Source organism: Nomascus leucogenys, chromosome 5, assembly GCF_006542625.1.
Source record: "Nomascus leucogenys isolate Asia chromosome 5, Asia_NLE_v1, whole genome shotgun sequence".
NCBI classification, from domain to species: domain Eukaryota; kingdom Metazoa; phylum Chordata; class Mammalia; order Primates; family Hylobatidae; genus Nomascus; species Nomascus leucogenys.
In genome coordinates, this window is record NC_044385.1 from 139,372,977 (window position 1) to 139,394,480 (window position 21,504).

Consider the following 21,504-nt stretch of genomic DNA (forward strand, 5'->3'; position numbering starts at 1 on the left):
CAGCCTCGTTCACAGTTGCGTGTGAGGCATCCTGCACGTGGGGACAGGGCAGGAGCATCTCGGAATTCTGCTGCCACACCAGCTGTGACTCAGACGTCTACAGGGGAGTCTCTGGGCTCCTTGGCATCCTATAGAAAATCCTTTAATCTGGACTCAATCTCATTCCCCAGCCTCCTCCCATTACTGTAGCTGTCCATGTGTCTCATTGGGTAGGAATTAGAAAGTAGAGTTTATAATTGCAGAAAATCTACTTGTGGCTGTACTTTTTTAGGCCTCCGTTTCTTCATGTGTAAAATTGGGTGGTTCGTGTTTGCTTATTTCTAAGTGTTCTAGTTCGAGGAAACTTCTGCTCCCCCATCTCCCTGATCTTGGGAAACTAAACCATTCTGAGTTCATTGGAAGGCCCCTCAGGGAATCTGCAGCAGTCGGTGTTGCTGAAGTTGAAGCACGTGACAGGGAAGCTGAAATGCAGGGCGAGAGGTCTCTGTTTAGACAATCTCCACAGCACCCCCCACAGATGGTGAGTGAGGTCAGTTGCAGCTCTGCTGTGCTGGCTTCTGTAAATACGCCTCTGCAGTGTTTTCCAGCAAAGCCCTTTCCTAAAGATCATGAGGTTATTCAAGAGATCTGTGACCACACACAACCTTTTGGAACGTGGCCAAAGTGCACCTTATCTCAGGAGGCACCTGTGAGGGCTCACAGAAGCCGGCCCCACCCCAGTGCCACAGCTCAGCAGTGCGCTTCCAGGAACCCATGTTCCGTGTTCCAGATGTTTCCATCCAAAAAGTGGCCTGACTCCTAGGCTTGGGGGAAGTCTTTGGTAGATGCCCAAGCCTTCTCCCAAAGACATAGGCATGCCAGGCGCGGTGGCTCAAGCCTGTAATCCCAGCACTTTGGGAGGCCGAGGCGGGCGGATCACGAGGTCAGGAGATGGAGACCATCCTGGCTAACACAGTGAAACCCCGTCTCTACTAAAAATACAAAAAATTAGCCGGGCGTGGTGGGCGCCTGTAGTCCCAGTGACTCGGGAGGCTGAGGCAGGAGAATGGCGTGAACCCGGGAGGCGGAGCTTGCAGTGAGCTGAGATCGCGCCACTGCACTCCAGCCTGGGGGACAGAGCAAGACTCTGTCTCAAAAAAAAAAAAAAGACTTAGGCATTTGTGAGAGTCAGTAGGCGATAATTGTTCCTACTCTAGTTGCTGTCCCAATTTACTTGAAAACTACTATTTGATTACCTGATCAAATGAATCTTCTGCCAGTTACTCCTACTCTGTGGGTTGACTAATGTGCCATCAGTTCACTCACTGCACAAGCACTTGCTTTCTACCTACTGCACTGGCACCGCAAAATGGAAAGTGACCCCCATGCCTGATTTCTACCCTCCAAGAAGTCGCAAGCCTATGTGAGAGGCAGGGGAATTACTGTATTTCCCTGGTGCGGTGGCAAAACTGTGATTACAAAAATTATCATTTGGTTCATTAAAGGCGAAAGAAGAAAACATTACCATATTAAATGCCCTTATTAGTCATGAGACAAGATCTTGAGTTGAGAACTGCGAGTCAGGCCAGGAATGGTGGCATGTGAAGCATCTGGGGCAGAGCCTCCCAGAGGAGACCCTCCTGAAGGATGGGGAGGATGCGCCCTCCTGTGGATGTGGCACCAGAAGCAGAGCGTGGAGGGTGCTCTGGAAACCCCGAGCAGCGGGCACAACTAGAACTCCAGAGACCTGGTGGCCCTTAGGCTGTGATGCTGAGTTGTAGATTGAATTTGAATCTTTGTGGATACTATCAAGGAGTTAGACTTCAGTCTGTGAGTATCCCAGTCTTCACAGGTTTTTTAAGCAAGAAACCAGAATTAGATTGTTCATGGAGGTCACTCTGGCAGAATGATGAGATAAGTTTACATATAGACCAGCACACCACAGCCTTCCATTGGGTCGGCACATGTTTTTAAGTATCTGTCATGTGCTAGGTATAATCCAGGCCCTGGGAAAATAAATCTGAGCAGAATGGGATTCTGTCACTTTGGAGCTTAAACCCGAATGGCGGTGGCAGAAGCATCAAGATAAGCATTTATGCTGTGCTGTGATAAGGGTTTTTTTTGTTTGTTTTTTTGTGGTTTTTATTTATTTATTTTTTGTGTGTGTGAGACGGAGTCTTGCTCTGTCACCCAGGCTGGAGTGCAGCGGCACGATCTTGGCTCACTGCACCTGTCCCTCCTGGGTTCAAGCCATTCTCCTGCCTTGCTTGGCCTTTCCAGTAGCTGGGATTACAGGCGCCCACCACCACACCTGGCTAATTTTTGAGACGGGATTTCACCATGTTGGCTAGGCTGGTCTCGAACTCCTGACCTCATGATCTGCCTGCCTCAGCCTCCCAAAGTGCTGGGATTACAGGCGTGAGCCACCACACCTGGCCTGTGATAAGGGTTTTCAAAGGTTCAGATAAGCTCCTGGGACCTAAAGAAAGAGCAGCCAGCCTGCCTGTGTAGGGGAGCATTGCAAGGGTGAAGCGATGTCTGGGCCATGTCCTAAAGGATGGATGAGGAAGTGGCAGGCGCTGTGGGATGCCAGGGTGGCACAGGCCAGGGAGCAGCGTGGGCAGCCCTGGTGCTGAGGAAGTTTACTGGGCAGAAGAGCCAGGTATGCTGCTGGGTGTGGGAGAGTTGACCACTGACAGGATCCCTAAAGGGGAAAACGAGAGGAAGGTGAATGCTGAATTGTGGGGGAGCCTTTGTTGAACCAAGAGGTTGAGGTTTATCTGAAGGTGGAGATTGAGCCAAGGTGTTCAGGCACAGCATGGCTGGGTTATGTTGGTAAGAAGTTAGTGTGCCTGTGTGTGTGCACTGTGGTGTGAGGGGTCACACCACAGTGGTTTGACTGGGCAGCAAAACCACGGAGTGGAATGGCAGCATCCTGCCAGCAAACCTCTTGTGGTTCAGAGGGAAAGGATCTGACTGCTATGGAAGGATGAACCAGACACGGATTGAGGCGGGGAGGGTCTGTCGTGGTCACGTTGATTTGGAAGGAGGTGAGGAGGCACTCAGGTAGAGATGCCTGTTGTGCATTTGGGGCTGGAGACACAGATCCAGTGGTTCCAGACTTGGATGAGATGCCCAGGAAAAATGAGCAGAGTGGCCAGACACAGTGGCTCACGCCTCTAACCTTAGCACTGCATTTTGGGAGGCCAAGTTGGGAGGGTCGGTTGAGCCCAAGAGTTCAAGAGCAGCCTAGACAACAATTAGCCAGGTGTGTGGTTCACACCTGTGGTCCCAGCTACTCTGGAGGCTGAGGTGGGAGGATTGCTTGAGCCCAGGAGGTCGAGGCTACAGTGAGCTGAGATTGCGCCACTGCACTCCAGCCTGAGCAACAGAGCAAGACCCCCATCTCTAAAAAGAAAATGAGCAGAGCCATCAGAGGAGGTGGCTGAGGGCTGGTGTCAGGGAGGTGAGAGGAGAACCTGGAGAGTGATCTTGTGGGACTCGAAGGGCGAGTTTAATATGGCAAGCAGCTTAGTGACCAGTAAGTAGAGTCTGAAGGGATGATGAGACCAGGAAGTGGCAGGTTACTGTGATGAAGGCTTTTAGGCTACGTTCGTACATTAACCTAGTAAACATGGGGTGTTTCTCTCCAACTCAGCACTGTGCGTTGGGGACCAGGGACAGGCATGAATGGCATGGGTCCTGCTCTCAAAAAGCTTGTTTTTGCTGGAAGAGAGTTCTGACCCAGCCCAGTCTCATACAGGGAAATGTTAATGTGATGGCAGATGCTCAGATACTGTGTGGCAGGGAGTATTCCAAGGTCTGCATATTCAGATTTCTTTTGCCTCTGGGATATTCCAGTACTTCAAGTAACTCTGCTTTCTAAGATTTAAGTAATTTGTTGTTGTTGTTTTGAGACAGAGTTTCGCTCTTAATTGCCCAGGCTAGAGTGCAATGGCGCAATCTTGGCTCACCGCAACCTCCACTCCTGGGTTCAAGCGATTCTCCTGCCTCAGCCTCCTGAGTAGCTGGGACTACAGGAATGTGCCACCATGCCTGGCTAATTTTGTATTTTTAGTAGAAACGGGGTTTCTCCACGTTGGTCAGGCTGGTCTCGAATTTGCGATCTTGGGTTATCTGCCTGCCTCGACCTCCCAAAGTGTTGGGATTATAGGCGTGAGCCACCACGCCCGGCCAGATTTAAGTAATGTTATGTGCTGATTATATTTTGATTGTATGCTGATATTAGATTATAGATGAAACCCATCAGATGCGCAGGTAGAAAAAGGGCCTTTGTGGAATTGAGTCATTCACTACCATCTTCTTAGTTTACCATGTCTGTTTTCTTGTCTCACGTGTTTGATAAATTCTGCACTTAGCTGTCCCTTTCAAAATTGATACCTGCTCTTGGTGACGTCCCTTCCCCAAAATAAAGGCCATTTGTACCCATGCACTCATACACATGCTCTGCCACAGGCAGCTGCTGCAGAACCCGCACCACATGCTGCAGGACCAGTGCCACCCAGCCAGGCTACATGGGCACCAGGAGCTCTTCAAAAATGTCAAGCCGGCGGAGTGCGGTGGCTCACGCCTGTAATCCCAGCACTTTGGGAGGCCGAGGCGGGCAGATCACGAGGTCAGGAGATCAAGACTATCCTGGCTAACACAGGGAAACCCTGTCTCTACTGAAAATACAAAAAAAGCCGGGCATGGTGGCGGGCACCTGTAGTCCCAGCTACTCGGGAGGCTGAGGCAGGAGAATGGCATGAACCTGGGAGGCAGAGCTTGCAGTGAGCCGAGATTGTACCACTGCACTCCAGCCTGGGTGACAGAGCGAGACTCCGTCTCAAAAAAAAAAAAAAAAAAGTCAAGCCAACTGTCCTCAGAATCTAACCTGTAGATAATTAAAGATGAAACTCACATTTTCCTTCCCCTGGTTCACCTTGACAGCATTGCAGTTCTGGTCAGCCACAGAATGCCAGGTAGTGGTGGACACCATGACAGCCGTGTGGTCAGAAGAGAAGGGCATGGGAGTGAGCGGGGAACCTTGGCTCTTGGGGAAGTTGCAAAGCTCCATTTTCCTCTAAGTGTGCCTTTGATCCGCACTGGCGACAGCAGGCTTTGTCTTTCCTTAGAAAGACTTTGTGTCTGTTCTCACTTGACCAGATATCATGTACGGAGCACTTGCTGATAGTAGGGCAAGCTCTGCACATTCATGAATTGCTTTGTCTCACAACACCCTGAGCTGTAGGTACCTTCATTGATCATATTTTCTAGATGAAGAGACGAAAGCCCAAGAGAACCCTGTTAGTGCTCGGCCAGATCAGAGGAGACAGAACAGCACCCGTGCCCTCATGGGTTGTGTGGATGAATGAGGGTCGGCCTAGGGCTGTCCCCTCGCGGTCTGTCCTCTCGCAGTCTGTCCGGTCTGTCTGTGGGTAGAGGCAGCAGATGAGCCACTTGTTCCTGGAATTGCAGAAGCAGATAACCAAGCGTAGAAAATGTATGTATCCTTCTTCTGCCCCAACAGAAGCACTGTCTTTTTGCCTTCTTTTTCTTTTTCTTTTTAATTACAGATATGATAGGTAGGTTTTTTCCTATGGTGTAAGCATTTCTGCTGTTGGATTTTGTTTGCTGTTTGAAGACCTGCCTAACTCATCTCAGTAGGCTGTATAAATCCTTTAATGAAGATTGGCCCTTTTCTGAGAAGAAGGATGGTTGCTGAAGAACCTATCTCGAGAATACACTATTGACAGACTCACAGTGTCTATGTGTCTCACATCCTGGAATTACTTGCACAACATTGTGGCTATGTGTTATATCCTAGAATATGGAATTGATTTTGATGTTTAGAAGGCCAGAGCTTACTTAGTAAATGCCACACTGATTTTAGCTTACCATTTTATACTTTTTTCTGTGGGAAATAACAAAAAAATTATTGATTGAGGATCTAGATTGATTTTACAGAGCTATTTTAGAGGAAGTGTTTCTCATTTAATGAACACCTTACGTTGGACTATTCCATCTTAACAAGACACTGCCCCAGGTGGAACTCTATCTTCACAACACCTGAGCTGCCCGATGGTGTCAGATTAACTGGTGTCAGTTTAACCCCATTAAGTTTAAAGGATCTGTGCACCCTCATCTGGAAACAAAGCTCCGCCTTCGGCTGGTGTGGCCTGCCTGCCAGCAGAGAGACTTGCTGGGAAGTCCAGGCCACAGCTCTCATTCAGCTCCTGGAGTCAGCTGCAGGATGGCTGTTGGGGTTCCTTGAAGCCTGTCCAAATGTACTTGGGACGGGTTTTTTTGTTTGTTTTGTCCATCCTGTTTCTGTAGATTCCTAATATAATGAGCGATTATAATTTTGAACAATTTGAAAAGAGTAGTTCCAGAGGAACCTGTTAACCATTCAGCCATTAGGTCTTTGCTGTAAGTGTCTATTTTTAATTTTCTGGCAGTGCTTTCTGAGTATTCAGCAAAGCCTCAAGAAAAAATAGAGTAAGCTGTCTTAGCCAGGCCCCTGTAGCTGTGGTCACAGCACTTCCTGGTGTGACAAGGACTCAGACCCCCCGGGAGCCCCGTGGCTGTCCTCAGCACCGTTTGTTCCTCCTCACGCTCTGCCTGGCACCCTACTCTCCCTGGCACTCTTTCCTTGTCAGGTCACTCTTTGCCACCCTGAGACTCCAGCTCTTGTCTGATTTGTGCATCCTACTAAACTGATGTGTTCTTCCTCCTCTCTGTGTGTGAGGATGTTGTCACCACCTCACGTCGGCTCTAGGTGTGAAGTGTCTGCTGCACAGCAGAAACAGACCTAGAGAAGTCCCTTGGTTTGGCCAGTACCGTGTTGCTGACAGGCGGTGGATCAAGAGTTAAACGTAGGAAGTCCATGTTCTGTCCACTTTGACAAGCCATTTTCTGAATCTGTACAAAGGGAACAATGCCTGCACCACGAGGTTGGGGAGATTTTCAGTGAGAGTGGATGTGAAGAGTGTTTCGTAAATCATAAGGCAGTTTATAGTCGTTTCTGATTCTCAGCTTTGCATGAACCTGAGGGATGCCAGACCACTTGCTCTCGGAGCCCATATTCTGAGTTCTTTGTCCTAAACTACTTTTTGGGCCTTTTTCCTAAAAATATACATTCTAAGAGTCAAGGTAAGAGTGTTCCTAATTTGGTGTATGGATGAGAGTTCATGTTAGTTTTCATTGAGGCTGGAAGTTAAGCCTGAGCCATTTTCCTGTCCAGCTGCACTTTGCCACAGGCTGGGCACCCTGGCTCACACCTGTAATCCTAGCACTTTGGGAGACTGAGACAGGAGGATTACTTAGACCACGTGTTCAAGACCAGCCTAGGAGTATAGTGAGGTGCCGTCTCTTTTAATTTTTAAAAAACAGTCCTAGTGACTCTTACCAGGCCAGTCACCATCTCCAGGAGCCCCCCTGTGGGAGTATGTTCAGTGTCTGCCCTTGGTGAAGTGGGGCCTTTTGTCCGGCCACCTAGCCCCAGGGCGCTTATGGCCTGGGTGTGTTTCTGCCTGCAGGGACTTGAAAGTGTCTGGCAGTGAAGGAAGGAGTGGATGAAGGGAGGCTGGAGAGGGAGTGGTGAGCGGCCAGAGGCAGGCGGGGCCGCGGGAAGGAAAGGCAGCACAGACAGGCTGAGTGCACATTGGTGATGAGATACAGAGATTCATGATTGAACTTCTAGTGTATCTCAGCCCACTGGGGCTGCTATGACAAAACACCATAGACTGTGGCTCATCAACAGCAGGAGTCTGTTGCTCACAGCTCTGGAGGCTGGAGGTCCAGGGTCAAGGCACTGGCAGATTGCATATCTGGTGGGGCCCGCTTCCTGGTCCATAGCCAGCACCTTCTCACTGCATCCTTATGTGGTGGAAGAGGCAGGGGAGCTCTCTGGGGTCTCTTTTGTAACCCCATTCTTGAGGCTTGTCCACTCTCATGACCTAATCACCTCCCAGAGGCCTTGCCTCCTAACACCATTACTGTGGAGTGAGAGTTTCGGCCTATGAATTTTGGGGGGACATGAACATTCACGACTAATATTCTTTCAGTATTCCGATTACTGAATGGTGTGTAGTATTCAGTGGAGAAGGTAGCTGAAATTAAGGGGTTAAAATTGTAATAATGGCCGGGTACGGTGGCTCATGCCTATAATCCCGGCACTTTGGGAGGCTGAGGCCAGTGGATCACAAGGTCAGGAGTTGGAGATCAGCCTGACCAACATGGTGAAACCCCGTCTCTACTAAAAATACAAAAAATTAGCTGGGCGTGGTGGCGCACGCCTGTAATCCCAGCTATTCAAGAGGCTGAGGCAAGAGAATCGCTTGAACCTGGGAGGCGGAGGCTGCGCTGCAGTGAGCTAAGATCATGCCACTGCACTCCAGCCTGGGCGACAGAGTGAGACTCCATCTCAAAAAAAAAAAAAAATTGTAAGAATTAAATTGGCCAGCGTTTTTAAAGTTTTCCTTAGCAGGTCTGTACAGACTCACTAGATAGTGTTTTATTTTTAAAGAAGATTAACACATGCTGGCAGGACCACTGCAGACAAATGGTAAGCTTGTTAACTTTTTCATCAAAACACGACCTCATCCGTCTTCCCTCACCCACATGATTGAGAGCTGAGACATAGAAGTTCTGTCGAGGATTCTGTGTTTGGTGCTGTAGTTGAACAGCACAATGAGAAAAGCAGGGAAGGTGAACTCCTCAGCTCCTGTGGGAGGGCACCACTGACCCTCTTGGCCTTCAGGTCCACAGTCACAGTCCGCAGTGGTGACAGGATTCTTAGATGCCTGAATGGGTCTCTAAATTTAAGCACAATTTACTCCTCAAAATCTAGCCTGAATCCCAGGTCTTTACTGCAGCTGCACAACCAACGTCTTAGGCTTTGTAGATGTCTTGGCTTTGACTTGACTTCGTGTCTGCATTTTTAATGTGACCTGGCCGTTAATTACTTAAGTGAGAGAAAAGACCGTATTAATAGCTTTCCTAAGTAGGTTGAAATCTTTCATTTTCTAAATGATATAAGTAGGAGACGATGGGTGTATTTCTTTTCTGGGCCAGGTACCTGGCAGCTGCTAGAGCTCGCTGAGTGTCTGTTGGGAAGGTTTTGGTGAGATGTGTCCACAAGTCTCCCCAGCCAGGTAGTGGGCTCGATGGTAGGAGCACAGGACAGGACCAGTGCATCATTCTGCGTCCCCTCACTCTGCTCGCAACGCAGAGTCAGAGACACACATCCAAGAGCCCCATCATGTAACAGGAACTCAAGTTTTAAAAGCTTAGTGCATCTCCCTAATCTAGTAAGATGTACCACATCAGTCAAAAAATGACCAAATTTAGGCCAGGCGCGGTGGCTCACGCCTGTAATCCCAGCTCTTTGGGAGGCCAAGGCGGGCGGATCACGAGGTCAGGAGATCGAGACCATCCTGGCTAACACAGTGAAACACCGTCTCTACTGAAAATACCAAAAAAAAAAAATTAACCGAGTGGGGTGGCGGGCGCCTGTAGTCCCAGCTACTCGGGAGGCTGAGGCAGGAGAATGGTGTGAACCCGGGAGGCAGAGCTTGCACTGAGCTTGCACATCGCGCCACTGCACTCCAGCCTGGGCGACAGAGCGAGACTCCGTCTCAAAAAAAAAATGACCAAATTTAAAAGATATCCTTTAGGCCTTGGCTGAACACAGGATCTCTTTAAAAAAAAAAAGAAAAAAAGAAAAAGAAAAAAAAAGATACCGTTTTAGGCTAAGTGCGTTGAAATTCCTACAGTCAGATTTACGACATTAAAGAGATGGAAATCGCATACCAAGGGGACAAAATTAACTTTCGAAAAAAAAAAATCAAACATGAGGGCCGTGTTTCCTGTCCACCGACAGGAAACAGTTGTTGGATTTGAGACAGCTAGCATGGAGTTAAAAGGCCTGATCTTTAATATTTTGCTAGTAGAATTCATAAGTAAATGGTTCTCCTTTCTGCTGGTCAGATCATGATCAGAAGCATCTTCCTGTTCTTGGACCGCACCTATGTGCTGCAGAACTCCACACTGCCCTCCATCTGGTGAGTGTCCTCACAGGGCAGAGCTGCGTCTCCCCTGCAGCTGATGCCTTTCGTCCCATTTGTGTCTTCGGCAGGCTAAGATGGTAAAGTGTGTGTGATTACTTGTGCCTTCCTTTCTTCAGCCAAATCATTAACGTGAACGTAGGAGTCCAGGTGGGTCTTAGCCTTAAAATACCAGGTGTCTAGCCAGCAGCGAGGAGTGGAGCGGGAAGCTGGGACAGGCGGCTGACTTTGGTCATGAGGGTGGAGACAGAGGATCTTGGTTTCTCTCTGACGACTGGAGGTTGAGCCTGGAGCAGCTCTTTCCAGCACTGCAGTTGAAACTCTGAGAAAGACTGCCTGCTGCCCGTGGGGTCGCAGCCCTGAGGCTGTGTGTCCCCTGTGGAATGGCTTGCTCAGCCTCCCGGCCTCCTGAGCACATGGCACTCATCATCCGTCATCTTTCGGGGACTGTATACACTAGGGGTTCTGGGGCCTTTCCTCAGCAGCATTCACGGTCACTGACCACCCCATGGTGCTGAGTCCTGCTCCCTCCTGCAAGCCGACTTTGGGCAAAAGCTGTGTCCGGTCTCACCGTCTGATTTGTCTTGTTCTCTGTTAATGTAGTGTTTCATTCTTCTCACATTCATACATAAAAGTGATGTTGTGCCTTCTCATGAGCTTTAAACCCAAGTTCTTTAAAATGTGCCTGCTTTTCCTACCCGCACCTGCTGGGCACGCTGACCCAAGGCAACGTGATTTCTGCTTTTGCCATGTAGAGATTGCTCTTGTCTGAGATGTCAGTGACCTGCAAGTTACCAAATCCAGCAAGCATTTTTGTCCTTATTTTATACAACATCCGTGCAATTTTGGACACCCTGTCCTTGTTGAAGCTCCCGTTAATGCCATTTGCCCTTCTAACTTCCTCATGGAACTCCCACACATCTCCTAGCAGGCATCCATGTGGTCTACGAGAAGGCAAACGCTGCAGAGAAAAGACAGCCTGTGTTCCAGGAAAGAATGGAGATGATAAAAGTGATCATAGCAGATTATTTAGCATTTGCTCTGTGCAAGGGACTGTTTCCTACTAATGTATTTAATCCCTAGAACAGCTCTGTGGTGTGGCCATTGTCACTCCTATTTTATATAAACTAAGACATAAGTTAAAATAACTCGCCCTACCTCAGTTGTCTGGCCCGTAGTCTAAATGCTTTTCAAAAATTATTATTATTTTTAGAGACAGGGTCTCACTCTGTTACCCAGGCTGGAGTGCAGTGGCACAATCGTAACTCACTGCAGCCTCAAACTCCTGGGCTCAAGTGATCCTCCTGTGTTGGCCTCCCCTGTAGCTGGGACTGTAGGCACGCACCACCACATTCGACTAACTTCTAAAAATTTTTTTGTAGTGCCAGGATCTCGCTATGTTGCCCAGGCTGGTCTCGAACCCCTGGCCTCAAGCAATCCTCCCACCGCAGCCTCCCAAAGTGCTGGAATTACGGGTGTGAACCACCATGCCCAACACTAAACTCTTAATTTATAAACATAGTTTGTACCATAACTGTCATACAAACTGTAAACATTGTTTATAGAATAGAATAAATGATACCACCTCCAGTCTACCACAAGAGGCTAAAAACCTGAACGTGAGCATCATTACAAGAAGAATCCTGGTTGAGGTGTGTGTGGGCAATGCGTGGTGAGGACATACTTTGTCCATCTCTGGGCTGGGGAGGAGGGCTGAGGGTGAACCTTGGCCTGTGCTTTGAAGAATGAACAAGGGTGGTCAGGCAGCTAAGAAAGAAAGAGTAGAAGGAAGGAAGCAGTAAGTTCAAAGCTGAGTATCTCCTGCTAGTGATGGCTAGGATGGCAGCATGACCAGAAGAAGCCTGTGTGAGGAGTGGGGGGTGGGGAGGGATGGAGCTGATGAGGGCCATGAAGGGTTTTCAGCTGAGGTTAATGTTTTGAAGAGAAGATCCCAGTGGCAGGGTAGAGAGTCACACAAGTGGAGACCTAAGCCTTCCTAAGCACTGGCTACCTGCCTGGCACTGCCCCAAGGGCTTCACAGGCAGGAACTAATAACATTTGATCCCCATTTTACAGTTGAGGAAGGAAAGGGCACAGAGACATTAAGCTTCTCGCCCGGGGTCACACAGCTAGCAAGTAGTAGGGCCAGGATTCAAACCCAGGCAGCTACCTCAAGCCCACAGGTCTGGCCACTGCACCTTTCTGCTCCAACTGTGGTGAGGTGCACAGACCTGGTGTGCAGCACGCCTGAGAGCAACAGGAGAGGCCCATGGCAATGTGGTGGGCAGTCAAGGGAGGTGCACGTCTCCACCATTGAGGTGGCTCCCAGGGCCCTCTGCACACCTGTGTGGCACCCACCACTGCGGCTGCTGCCACCATAATATTAATAATATCACTACCGCCGCCACCACCACTGCAATTTCTACTGCCACCACCACCCGCCTACCACTGTTACTACTGCCACCACCACCACCACCACCATTACTGCTGCCACCACTACCCCACCCCACCACCTATTACCGCCACCACTACCTGCCCCACCACCACCATTACTGCCACCACCACCACCACCACCATTACTGCCACCACCACCACCACCATTACTGCTGCCACCACTACCCGCCCACCACTATTACTGCTGCCGCCACCACCGCTATTACTGTTACTGCCACCACCAGCACCACTCCTGCCCTGATGTGCCAATTCAGGATTTCTGGCTGGAGCGCAGCATCTGTATTTTTGGCCCCTCCTTAATGGAGTACTTGGCCATTGGGGACAGCAGGAGTGTTGAAGCAAAGCACAGAGCCCTCAAGATGGGTTTTGTGGACAGCCACTGGCAGCTGAACCATCTTCCTAAGATTCCTCAGGCTGTGAGCTGAGGACTGGGATGAACTCTGAAAGCCATGTGTCACCTTCTCTTCTCAGGGGAAAGCAGCAAACGTTTGGTAGGAGAGCTCCCAGGGCTTGGAGAAGGGAAGCTGCTGGGACGTGCTCCGCAGAGGACACTGGGAAGAGAGTGTACCCTGAGGGCTGTTGGAGACCGTGGCGGGCGGGGCAGGTGGGGCAGGCAGGGTCGTGGTGCCCAACTGCCTGAGTGTCTCCAGTCACTCAGCAGGAAGGTGGCGAGAACCCTGGGCTTCTGCCAGCAGCTTGTGTGATACCAGTTTTATTGTCAGTGGCATGCATGACCTAGCAGTGTCTCCAGGAGCATGGAGCAGCTCTGTTTAAGGAAGGAAATACAAGGCACGCTAGACTGGCCGAGAAACAGAAGTTTTTAAAAAGGAATTCTTGGCACCTAGATGTAGAGAATTAGCAACTTCACATTTTTGGGATGATATTGAATAGCATAGCTGGAGATTCACCCATAACTTCTAAAAAGCGAAACTAAAATGTAGTCTTGTTTCTTACTGTCTGTACAGGGATATGGGATTAGAACTGTTTAGAACCCACATTGTTAGTGATAAAATGGTTCAGAGTAAAACCATTGATGGAATCCTGCTGCTGATCGAGCGCGAGAGGAGCGGCGAGGCCGTGGACCGGAGCCTGCTGCGGAGCCTGCTGGGCATGCTGTCTGACCTGCAGGTGAGTGCTGCCTGTGCGGAAGATACCTGGGTACCTGCCCCGCAACTTGGACCAGCATAAATGGTTGTACCAAAGATGTTAAACAATGAAATCATAAAAGCATTTGTTGAAGATAGGAGAGTCTTCAAAATCCCTAGAAGGGGAATGGCTCTCAAGCTAACACCACACCAGGTGCCACAAAAGAGAAGATAGATCAATATCACTACATAAAATGCACCTTTTTCATGGAAAATATACCATAAACAGAGACAAAACCAGAAGACACACTGGGGGGAAATATTAGCAACACACAAAAAGACAAAGGGCGAAGTTCTTCAGAGCAGTAGGACCCCAAGGCACTGTAGGAAGAGAACAGAGGAGGGCCTGCCTGGCCGTTTTGGGAAGGACAGTGCAGCCGGCCGGCTGGGTGGCCACAGGCGGCTCCAAGTTCAGGTCATGGCAGCCTGCCCCATCAGAAACTGGGATGTGTTAGCACTTGTAAAGATAGTTTCCTTTATTGAAATTGGTCAATAACTCTGCTTGTTTCTTAGGTGTATAAAGACTCATTTGAACTGAAATTTTTGGAAGAGACTAATTGCTTATATGCTGCCGAAGGCCAAAGGTTAATGCAGGAAAGAGAGGTGAGATGATGAGATGTTTCCGAATCCCCTGGCTTCGTTGCTGCAGATGAGCACCTGGGAGGACTTTCCTCATGTTTGCCTTTTCACACACACGCAAACGTTTCATAGAAAATCTTCTGAAAGCTGCAGCCTTGCCGGAATCCCCAGTAATGAGCTTCGTTCTTAGTATACTAAGAATTTAGTTTATGTGAGCTTAGAAACTATTGCATTCTCCCCACAAGTAAAAAGCTGTAAGATCCTTTCTGAAATAAGTAAAACAACTCAAATTTAAGCAAGATGATAAAAACATCTTAAAAATGAAAAATAAATACAAGTGATAAAACTTTTTATTTGTGTGAAGCACGGCAAAAAATTTTCCCAAAAACAAGCCATGGGAAAAAACATGTAATAGTAATAGGAACCCAAAAAACTTAACCACTTTTCCAGATACCAGAGCAAAATCATAAAGGAACCTGCCCCATAGACTTCACCCAAATGGCACGTGCTACTGCCTAGAATGGACCCTGGCCATTGGTTCCTTCATTCTGGCTTTGGAGAGGAAGTTTCATGTCAGATACTGAGCCTGGCTACAGCTACCCCGGCAGAGCCTCAGGCCTTTCCCGCACTGTCTTGGGAAACATGGGCGTACTTTGAAGTCTCCTGCAGCCGTGTTGTTTGTTGTCCCCCAAATGAACAGCCAACTTGTTGACTTGCTTTTGCTGACCCAGCTGTGCGGGGCAGGGTTGCCATTTAGCACCTCACCCTCCTACCAAGTGCTGCTCAGCTCCCTGTGGGCCCTGGGGATGGGAGGAGGGTGTGCACAGACCCCGAAACTTGGTGGTGAGCAGGGACGAAAGAGAAGTGCAGCCTGGGCCCTGTTCTAGGATGGATGTTAATCTCAGGGTCCTTTCTCTATGTCCCCCACACACACATTTCCGTCCTACCTCTCCCTCCCTGTTAATCTGTGTTAATATTTGGCTTGAATATACTGTTTTTTAAAAAAATTACATGTAAGGAAAACAAAATTTCAATTTCTTGGATAGTGTCGACAGTCTTTTTGTTACTGATAACGTTTAATTGTTTTGTTTGTAAGGTTCCAGAATATCTTAACCATGTAAGTAAACGCTTAGAGGAAGAAGGAGACAGAGTAATCACTTACTTGGACCACAGCACACAGTAAGTACTGTTTGCTCGCTGAGCGTTCGTATCTTCACCATGGTTGGAAGGTTCTCCTGTCTGGTTATTGAAATAAAGGGTGTCTTTGTCAATTCATTCAGTACTAAGAGTATTTTTGCACCTAGCATATTTTACTTTGTTATTTGTCATTATTTGGCATTTACAAATTACAGTTTTTACCCAGTGCCTTGTCATGAGTTATTGTCTAAAGAGAGTAAATCTTGCTGAGATACTTGGTGTCTTTGAGTTTTGAGACGGTCTATTTATGTTAATGGAATATCACTGAATATTAGGCTATTTTGATTGTGCACTCTCTGTTACACATTTTATATCACTTTAATTTTATTTATGGTGCTGTCACACAATTTTCTTTTTTCATCTAATGTTTTTTTCCTGCAAACCTGAGGTTGATGAGTAGCTAGGGAAACAAAAAGGGAGAGATTATGTGAGCGTGCGTGTCAGGCACAGAGTGTCCATATGATGGGAGGCAAGGACAGAGGCAGAGGGGACAGCATGGGAGAGAAATGAAAATGATACAGTGTGCAGCCGGGCGCAGTGGCTCATGCCTGTAATCCCAGCACTTTGGGAGGCCGAGGTGGGCAGATCACAAAGTCAGGAGATCGAGACCATCCTGGCCAACATGGTGAAACCCCGTCTCTACTAACAATACAAAAAATTAGCCGGGCATGGTGGCGGGTGCCTGTAGTCTCAGCTACTCGGGAGGCTGAGGCAGGAGAATGGCATGAACCCAGGAGGTGGAGCTTGCAGTGAGCCGAGATGGCGCCACTACACTCCAGCCTGGGCGACAGGGCGACACCCTGTCTCAAAAAAAATGATACAGTGTGCAGAACTGGACCCAATAGGGAATGATAAAATGTACAGATGTGCAGAACAGGACTTGGTTGGACTCAGCAGAGAAAACAGGAGGAGAGATGAAAATGATACGGTGTGCAGAACTGGACTCAGTAAGGTAAGGAAAGGGGCAGGATTATGACAGAATCCAGCACAAAAACAGAGAGGGCGCAGAAAAAGAGATTTGATCACTCAGACATGTGGAGTTGGAGGAGCCTGTGGGAAATCCAGGATCTCGGGCCAGGCCAGGGCACCTCAGGGGCCATGTTGTGCTTCCTTCCAACTGGGAGCAGAAGAGCAGCCCCCAGGAGACTGGGAAGCAGCAGCCAGGGAAGTCTGGGGGAAATAGTGGAGAGAGTGGCAGCCACAGCGAAGCCCCGCAACCAGGGTGTGCAGGTCACACACGGCCTCCCTGAGCCCTTTCTGCTCGTGTAGGAAGCAGAAGGTGGAATGTCGGCTCTGCCCTTCTCCATAAGATGGTACATTAAAACGTTCCTTATAAACTAGAAATGAAGGCTTGGGAAGATGGCTAAAATTAGCAATCCTTGGAATAACACAGAAGCATCCCTGCTTCCCTGGGCCCACCTGTGGGCCTGTTTGTGCTGTTCAGTAGGTGGTTTTTAGAAAGTGCTTCCTTCAGAGTGCAACAGGAGTCGTCGTCCGTTTGCATGAGGAAATGCTCTTAACCTTCTCTTTCTGATTGCCTCTAGACTGTATCTGTCATAGACAAACGCCCCCATATTTTACAGAGAACCAGTCTCCTCTTTAAGCTTTATTTCTAACGCTTATTCCTTTTGCCTTATATAGGAAACCACTGATTGCTTGTGTGGAGAAACAGCTATTAGGAGAACATTTAACAGCAATTCTGCAGAAAGGTAGATTTCCTAACTCTTGTGCAAATTAAACTGAACAATTATCCTTAATTCATTAGGAAAGTAAGGGGAGCATTAAAAATAGCAGTGTTAGGATGTTTGTTATTTTCATACGACAGTCATTAAAAATCTTTTCTAATGAACATGTTAGCCATCCACAGGAGAAAAAAAAATCAGTAAGAGAAATAATGGAAGGCACCTAGTGGAACTACATTCACTGCTAAAACCCCAGTGGCGGGAAGGCCCGGCGGACCTTCTGTACCATGCACATGCCGAAATGTGGGTGCAGTGAGCCTGATGCAGCTCTCTGAGCAGACTCATTTCCTGTGTCCGGCCGTTCTTCCTGCACACTCGGATGTAGGGGACTCAGGGAGCTGTTCGGGCTGTTAGATTTTCGTGAGGCTTCCCTCACCTGTGGACTTCATGCATCTTAGTGTCAGATGAACTACCAACTAGGTGTCCTGCTTAAGCACGGTACACTTTTCTCCTGATTTTCCGGAAGAGAGGAGCATGTGTTCTAGTGCTGACTGTGCGGCCTTCACGTCCACTTCTCCCCAAGTGGTGACAATACCTGGCCACAGGAAGACGGCTTCTAGCAGCCTGCACCTTTAAAATTGATGCTGATGTCTTACCTCGATCTTTGTTTATTGCTTTTATTTCTAGGCTTCAAAGTGTACTAAATTCTGTGAAAATTATAATGAGCAGTCTAACCTTTATAACACTTTAGTACTTATTGGGACATTTCACTGTTACCATTTGAAACAATGTTACCTTCTGAAAGTCATTTTAAATGTATTTGGAAAATACAAGACTTTTTTCAAGCCATTGGAAACCTTAAAAGTTTAATTTTGAGAAGGCCCTAAATGGTATTCAAATATATTCTGGTTTGGGTTCTACATTGTCAGATAATAGTATTATGGCTAATGAGATACTTAAGTGAAACCAGAATAAAACCAAAAGGGAGGAGAATTAACATGATTGAGCATCTCCTGTTAGAAACAACTGCACTTTATGTAAATATCTTTTAAAACAATTCTGTGAAATCATTATCCCCATTCTACAAATAAGAAAACCAGGGCTTAAAACAGCCAGATATTGGTGCCTGGAATCACATTGCTTGTAAGTTGAGAGCCACGGGTCCAATCTGGTTATGATTTTTCTGCTTATTCCACACTGAAACCTACACAGCTGATGTAGTTTCACCTATCCACCTAAAAACAAATGCATTCAGAATTTGTGTCAGGTGTTTTTATGAAAGGAGTCACTTTATAAGAAAAAAGGCCAGGCATGGTGGCCCATACCTGTGACATCAGCACTTTGGGAGGCCAAAGTAGCACTTTGGATCACTTGAGCCCAGGAATTCACGACCAGCCTGGGCAACAAAGAGAGACCCTGTCTCTACCAAAAAAATAAAAATAAAATTTTTTTTAAAGCCACAGGTGGTGCATGCCTATGGTACCAGCTACTCAGGAGGCTAAGGTGGAAGGATCACTTTGGCCCAGGAGGTTAAGGCTACAAAACTACAAAAGCTTGGGTGACAAAGCAAGAGACCTATCTCAAAAAAAAAGAGAAAAAAAGATTTCAAGTAAATAGTAGAAATTTGCATAAATTGTTCCAGTGCATACTTTGTTCAGCAAAATTATTTAAAGAAAATGGTAAATTATACATGTAAAAGCTTACCCTAAATTTTATTAGAAGTATTTTAAAAATTAAAAAGATACTTTTTTTGAATTCTTAAGACATGGATTTTGTAAGAAAGTATAAAAAGTTTGTGTCAGTAGATCAGAATGTAACAGAGAGAAATAAACATTTGGAACTCTAGGTAAGGATTGTAATTATAGCCCCACCATGTGTTTGCACACAACTTTAAGCTACTCGTTTGTGTGGACATCGTGCCCATTGTAGGCAGAATCTGAGACTTTGTGAATTGTATGACTGTTCACCATTTTATGCTTTAAGCTGGCTGCCTCTCAATAGTTATCATAAAGCAAGTATTTAGAAAATCTAGGAGAGTTTTTCTAATTGAGGTATGGTTTTAGAAAACCGTTATAAATATTAAAAATCTAAAACACGGAAAACTTTTTTAAATGCTATGTTAAACACTTCAAAATATCTGATGATGTTTTTCTCTTATAGTTTACTATAGGTGTGAATAAATTTAATCCACTATAAATTAGATTTGATAGCTTGTCCTTTTACATTGTCTGGCCGATGGACTAAATCAGAAGTAGTTTGAGAACATGAACCTCCCAGGTTAAATAGTTGGTGTAAACTGGATTTTCTGACTTGCTAACTTAAGTGAAATAAGAGGGCTTCAATGACATGAAGAAGTAAATAATACATCTTCCAACATACTCAGAGAAAATGAGGTTCACCTAATAGGATCCATCTCAGATATTTAACCAGATGAACCTGCTCATGTAGAGGCAGCGATGTGTAGACCCGCCCAATTTCTAAGCAGTATGTTGACGTTCTTATGGTGCACGCTGTATTCTAGTTGAGTTGTTGTTAATGCTGCCCATGCTGTACTCTGCTGACGTGTACTGCACATCCCAGGGCTTGACCACTTACTGGATGAGAACAGAGTGCCGGACCTCGCGCAGATGTACCAGCTGTTCAGCCGGGTGAGGGGCGGGCAGCAGGCGCTACTGCAGCACTGGAGCGAGTACATCAAGGTACTGGTGGGGTTTTGAGGCCACGGGCGCGGGCATTCCCTGCAGGGAGCAGAGCCGCTCCTGAGAACGCCTAGTGTGCCCTGGCAAAGGGAACTGGGCTGCTGGAAGGCCTGTCTGCATTTTCATCACAGATGACGGGGTGGACGGTAGGCTTCCATCTGCTTCCCAGTCACCAGTGTGAACTTGCTTTTTAGGATAACACCAGCAGTGATTAGCACCATCAAGGTAGAAAGTATAACTTAAAGAACAACTGTTTCGCTCTTCTTCATCAGCATAAATATTGGTTTAATTCTAAATCATGATTTTTCCTAAATCTGCTTTTTGTAAGTCTGCTTGTCAGACATGATCTCCGCATGCCCTTTCCTCAGTGAGAACTATTCTATATTTGGCATATCAGGTTGCTTTATAGACTTTATAAATAAACAGTCCAAATTTAGGATTTATTAAACTTTCGCTTTCATGTTTCGAAAGCATTTCTTTGGCATCCCTGACAAGCCCAGTCCAACCCATCGTAGAGTGGCTTCTTGGGCAGTACCCTGAGTTTTCACATGTCCTGCCCAGGAGAACGGCTCCTCGGTGCTGACGTAGGACCTCCCTGAAGACTAGGGGCTCTCAGCCCAGGGCACCACCCCACCAAGGGGACACTTGTTGATGTCTGGAGACATTTGTGGCTGTCTGAACAGAGAGGGTGCTGCTGAATGCACAAGGCAGCCCTCACCACAAAGAATCGCCTGCCCAGAGGGCCAGTGTTGCCCAGCCCAAGAAACCTGCTGAAGACCCTCTAATGAGAAGCCATTCTCCAGATGCCCCTCACAGAAACAGGAGAACTGAGGCAGACATCAGGGCCCCTTCACAGATAGCTCGTGTTTTCAGGATGTGCCAGTTGCCTAGCATGAATTTTCCAGCTTAAATGGTGAACGTTTAGCAAAAGTCAGTGTTTTTGCTTGCTGGTGACTATTCTTAGATCCCATAATGAAAAGATAAACAAAATTTCCAGAGAATTACGCTGAGAGGAAAAAAAAAAAGCCAGTCACAGATACTTAACATGTTATTGCATAACATTTTGGAAATGACAAAATTTAGAAATGGAGGATAGATGAAAAGTTACCAGGGTGTAGGGATGGGGCGGGGTGTGTGGTTATAAAAGGCCCTAGGAGGTAGCCTTCCACGGGAACAGTCGGGGTTTTGGCCGAGGTCTAGATGTGCACACCCAGATGAGTTAAGAGTAAACTGGGCCGTCTGAAAAAGACTGCTGTGTTATCAGTTTCAGTATCCCAGCTGAGATACTGTTGGGTAGTTTTGCAAACCGTTGCCATTGGAGGAAACTGGAAACAAAGATACTGGGATTGCTTTGCTATTTTTACTATTATGCAACTCTTTCATTATCTCAATAAAGATTTCCGTTAAATAAAAAAGATAAATGAAAGCTTACATGCTGCTTTATGGAATAATCAGACCTGAAGTCATGTATCAGTCCAGCTGTGGAAAGCCGGCACACACAGCACCTCTCCCCACAAGGTCTCGTACAGTGATAGAATTGGAAGTTATAACTGGGTCACACTAAATTGGCCATAAAGCTACTGAAGATTTAGGTTTTTTGCCAGTGAGACAGTCTTCAGGGGATGGGAATATGTGCCAAAAACTAGGAAAAGTTCACCATTGCAGTTTCCAGTCTGGGTAATAAAAATCAGTGAGTGACCAT

General features: G+C 47.1%; 1 protein-coding gene across 1 annotated transcript in view; it reads left to right on the forward strand.

The window, feature by feature from the left end:
• Nucleotides 1–21,504, forward strand: part of CUL4A (cullin 4A) — a 54,780-nt gene that overhangs the window by 9,635 nt on the left and 23,641 nt on the right. The window contains exons 4-10 of the mRNA XM_003279760.4: nucleotides 8,476–8,545; nucleotides 9,970–10,043; nucleotides 13,466–13,628; nucleotides 14,159–14,248; nucleotides 15,321–15,403; nucleotides 17,063–17,130; nucleotides 19,684–19,802. Coding sequence (XP_003279808.1) covers nucleotides 8,476–8,545; nucleotides 9,970–10,043; nucleotides 13,466–13,628; nucleotides 14,159–14,248; nucleotides 15,321–15,403; nucleotides 17,063–17,130; nucleotides 19,684–19,802 — 667 coding nt within the window. The remainder of the gene's footprint in view (nucleotides 1–8,475; nucleotides 8,546–9,969; nucleotides 10,044–13,465; nucleotides 13,629–14,158; nucleotides 14,249–15,320; nucleotides 15,404–17,062; nucleotides 17,131–19,683; nucleotides 19,803–21,504) is intronic.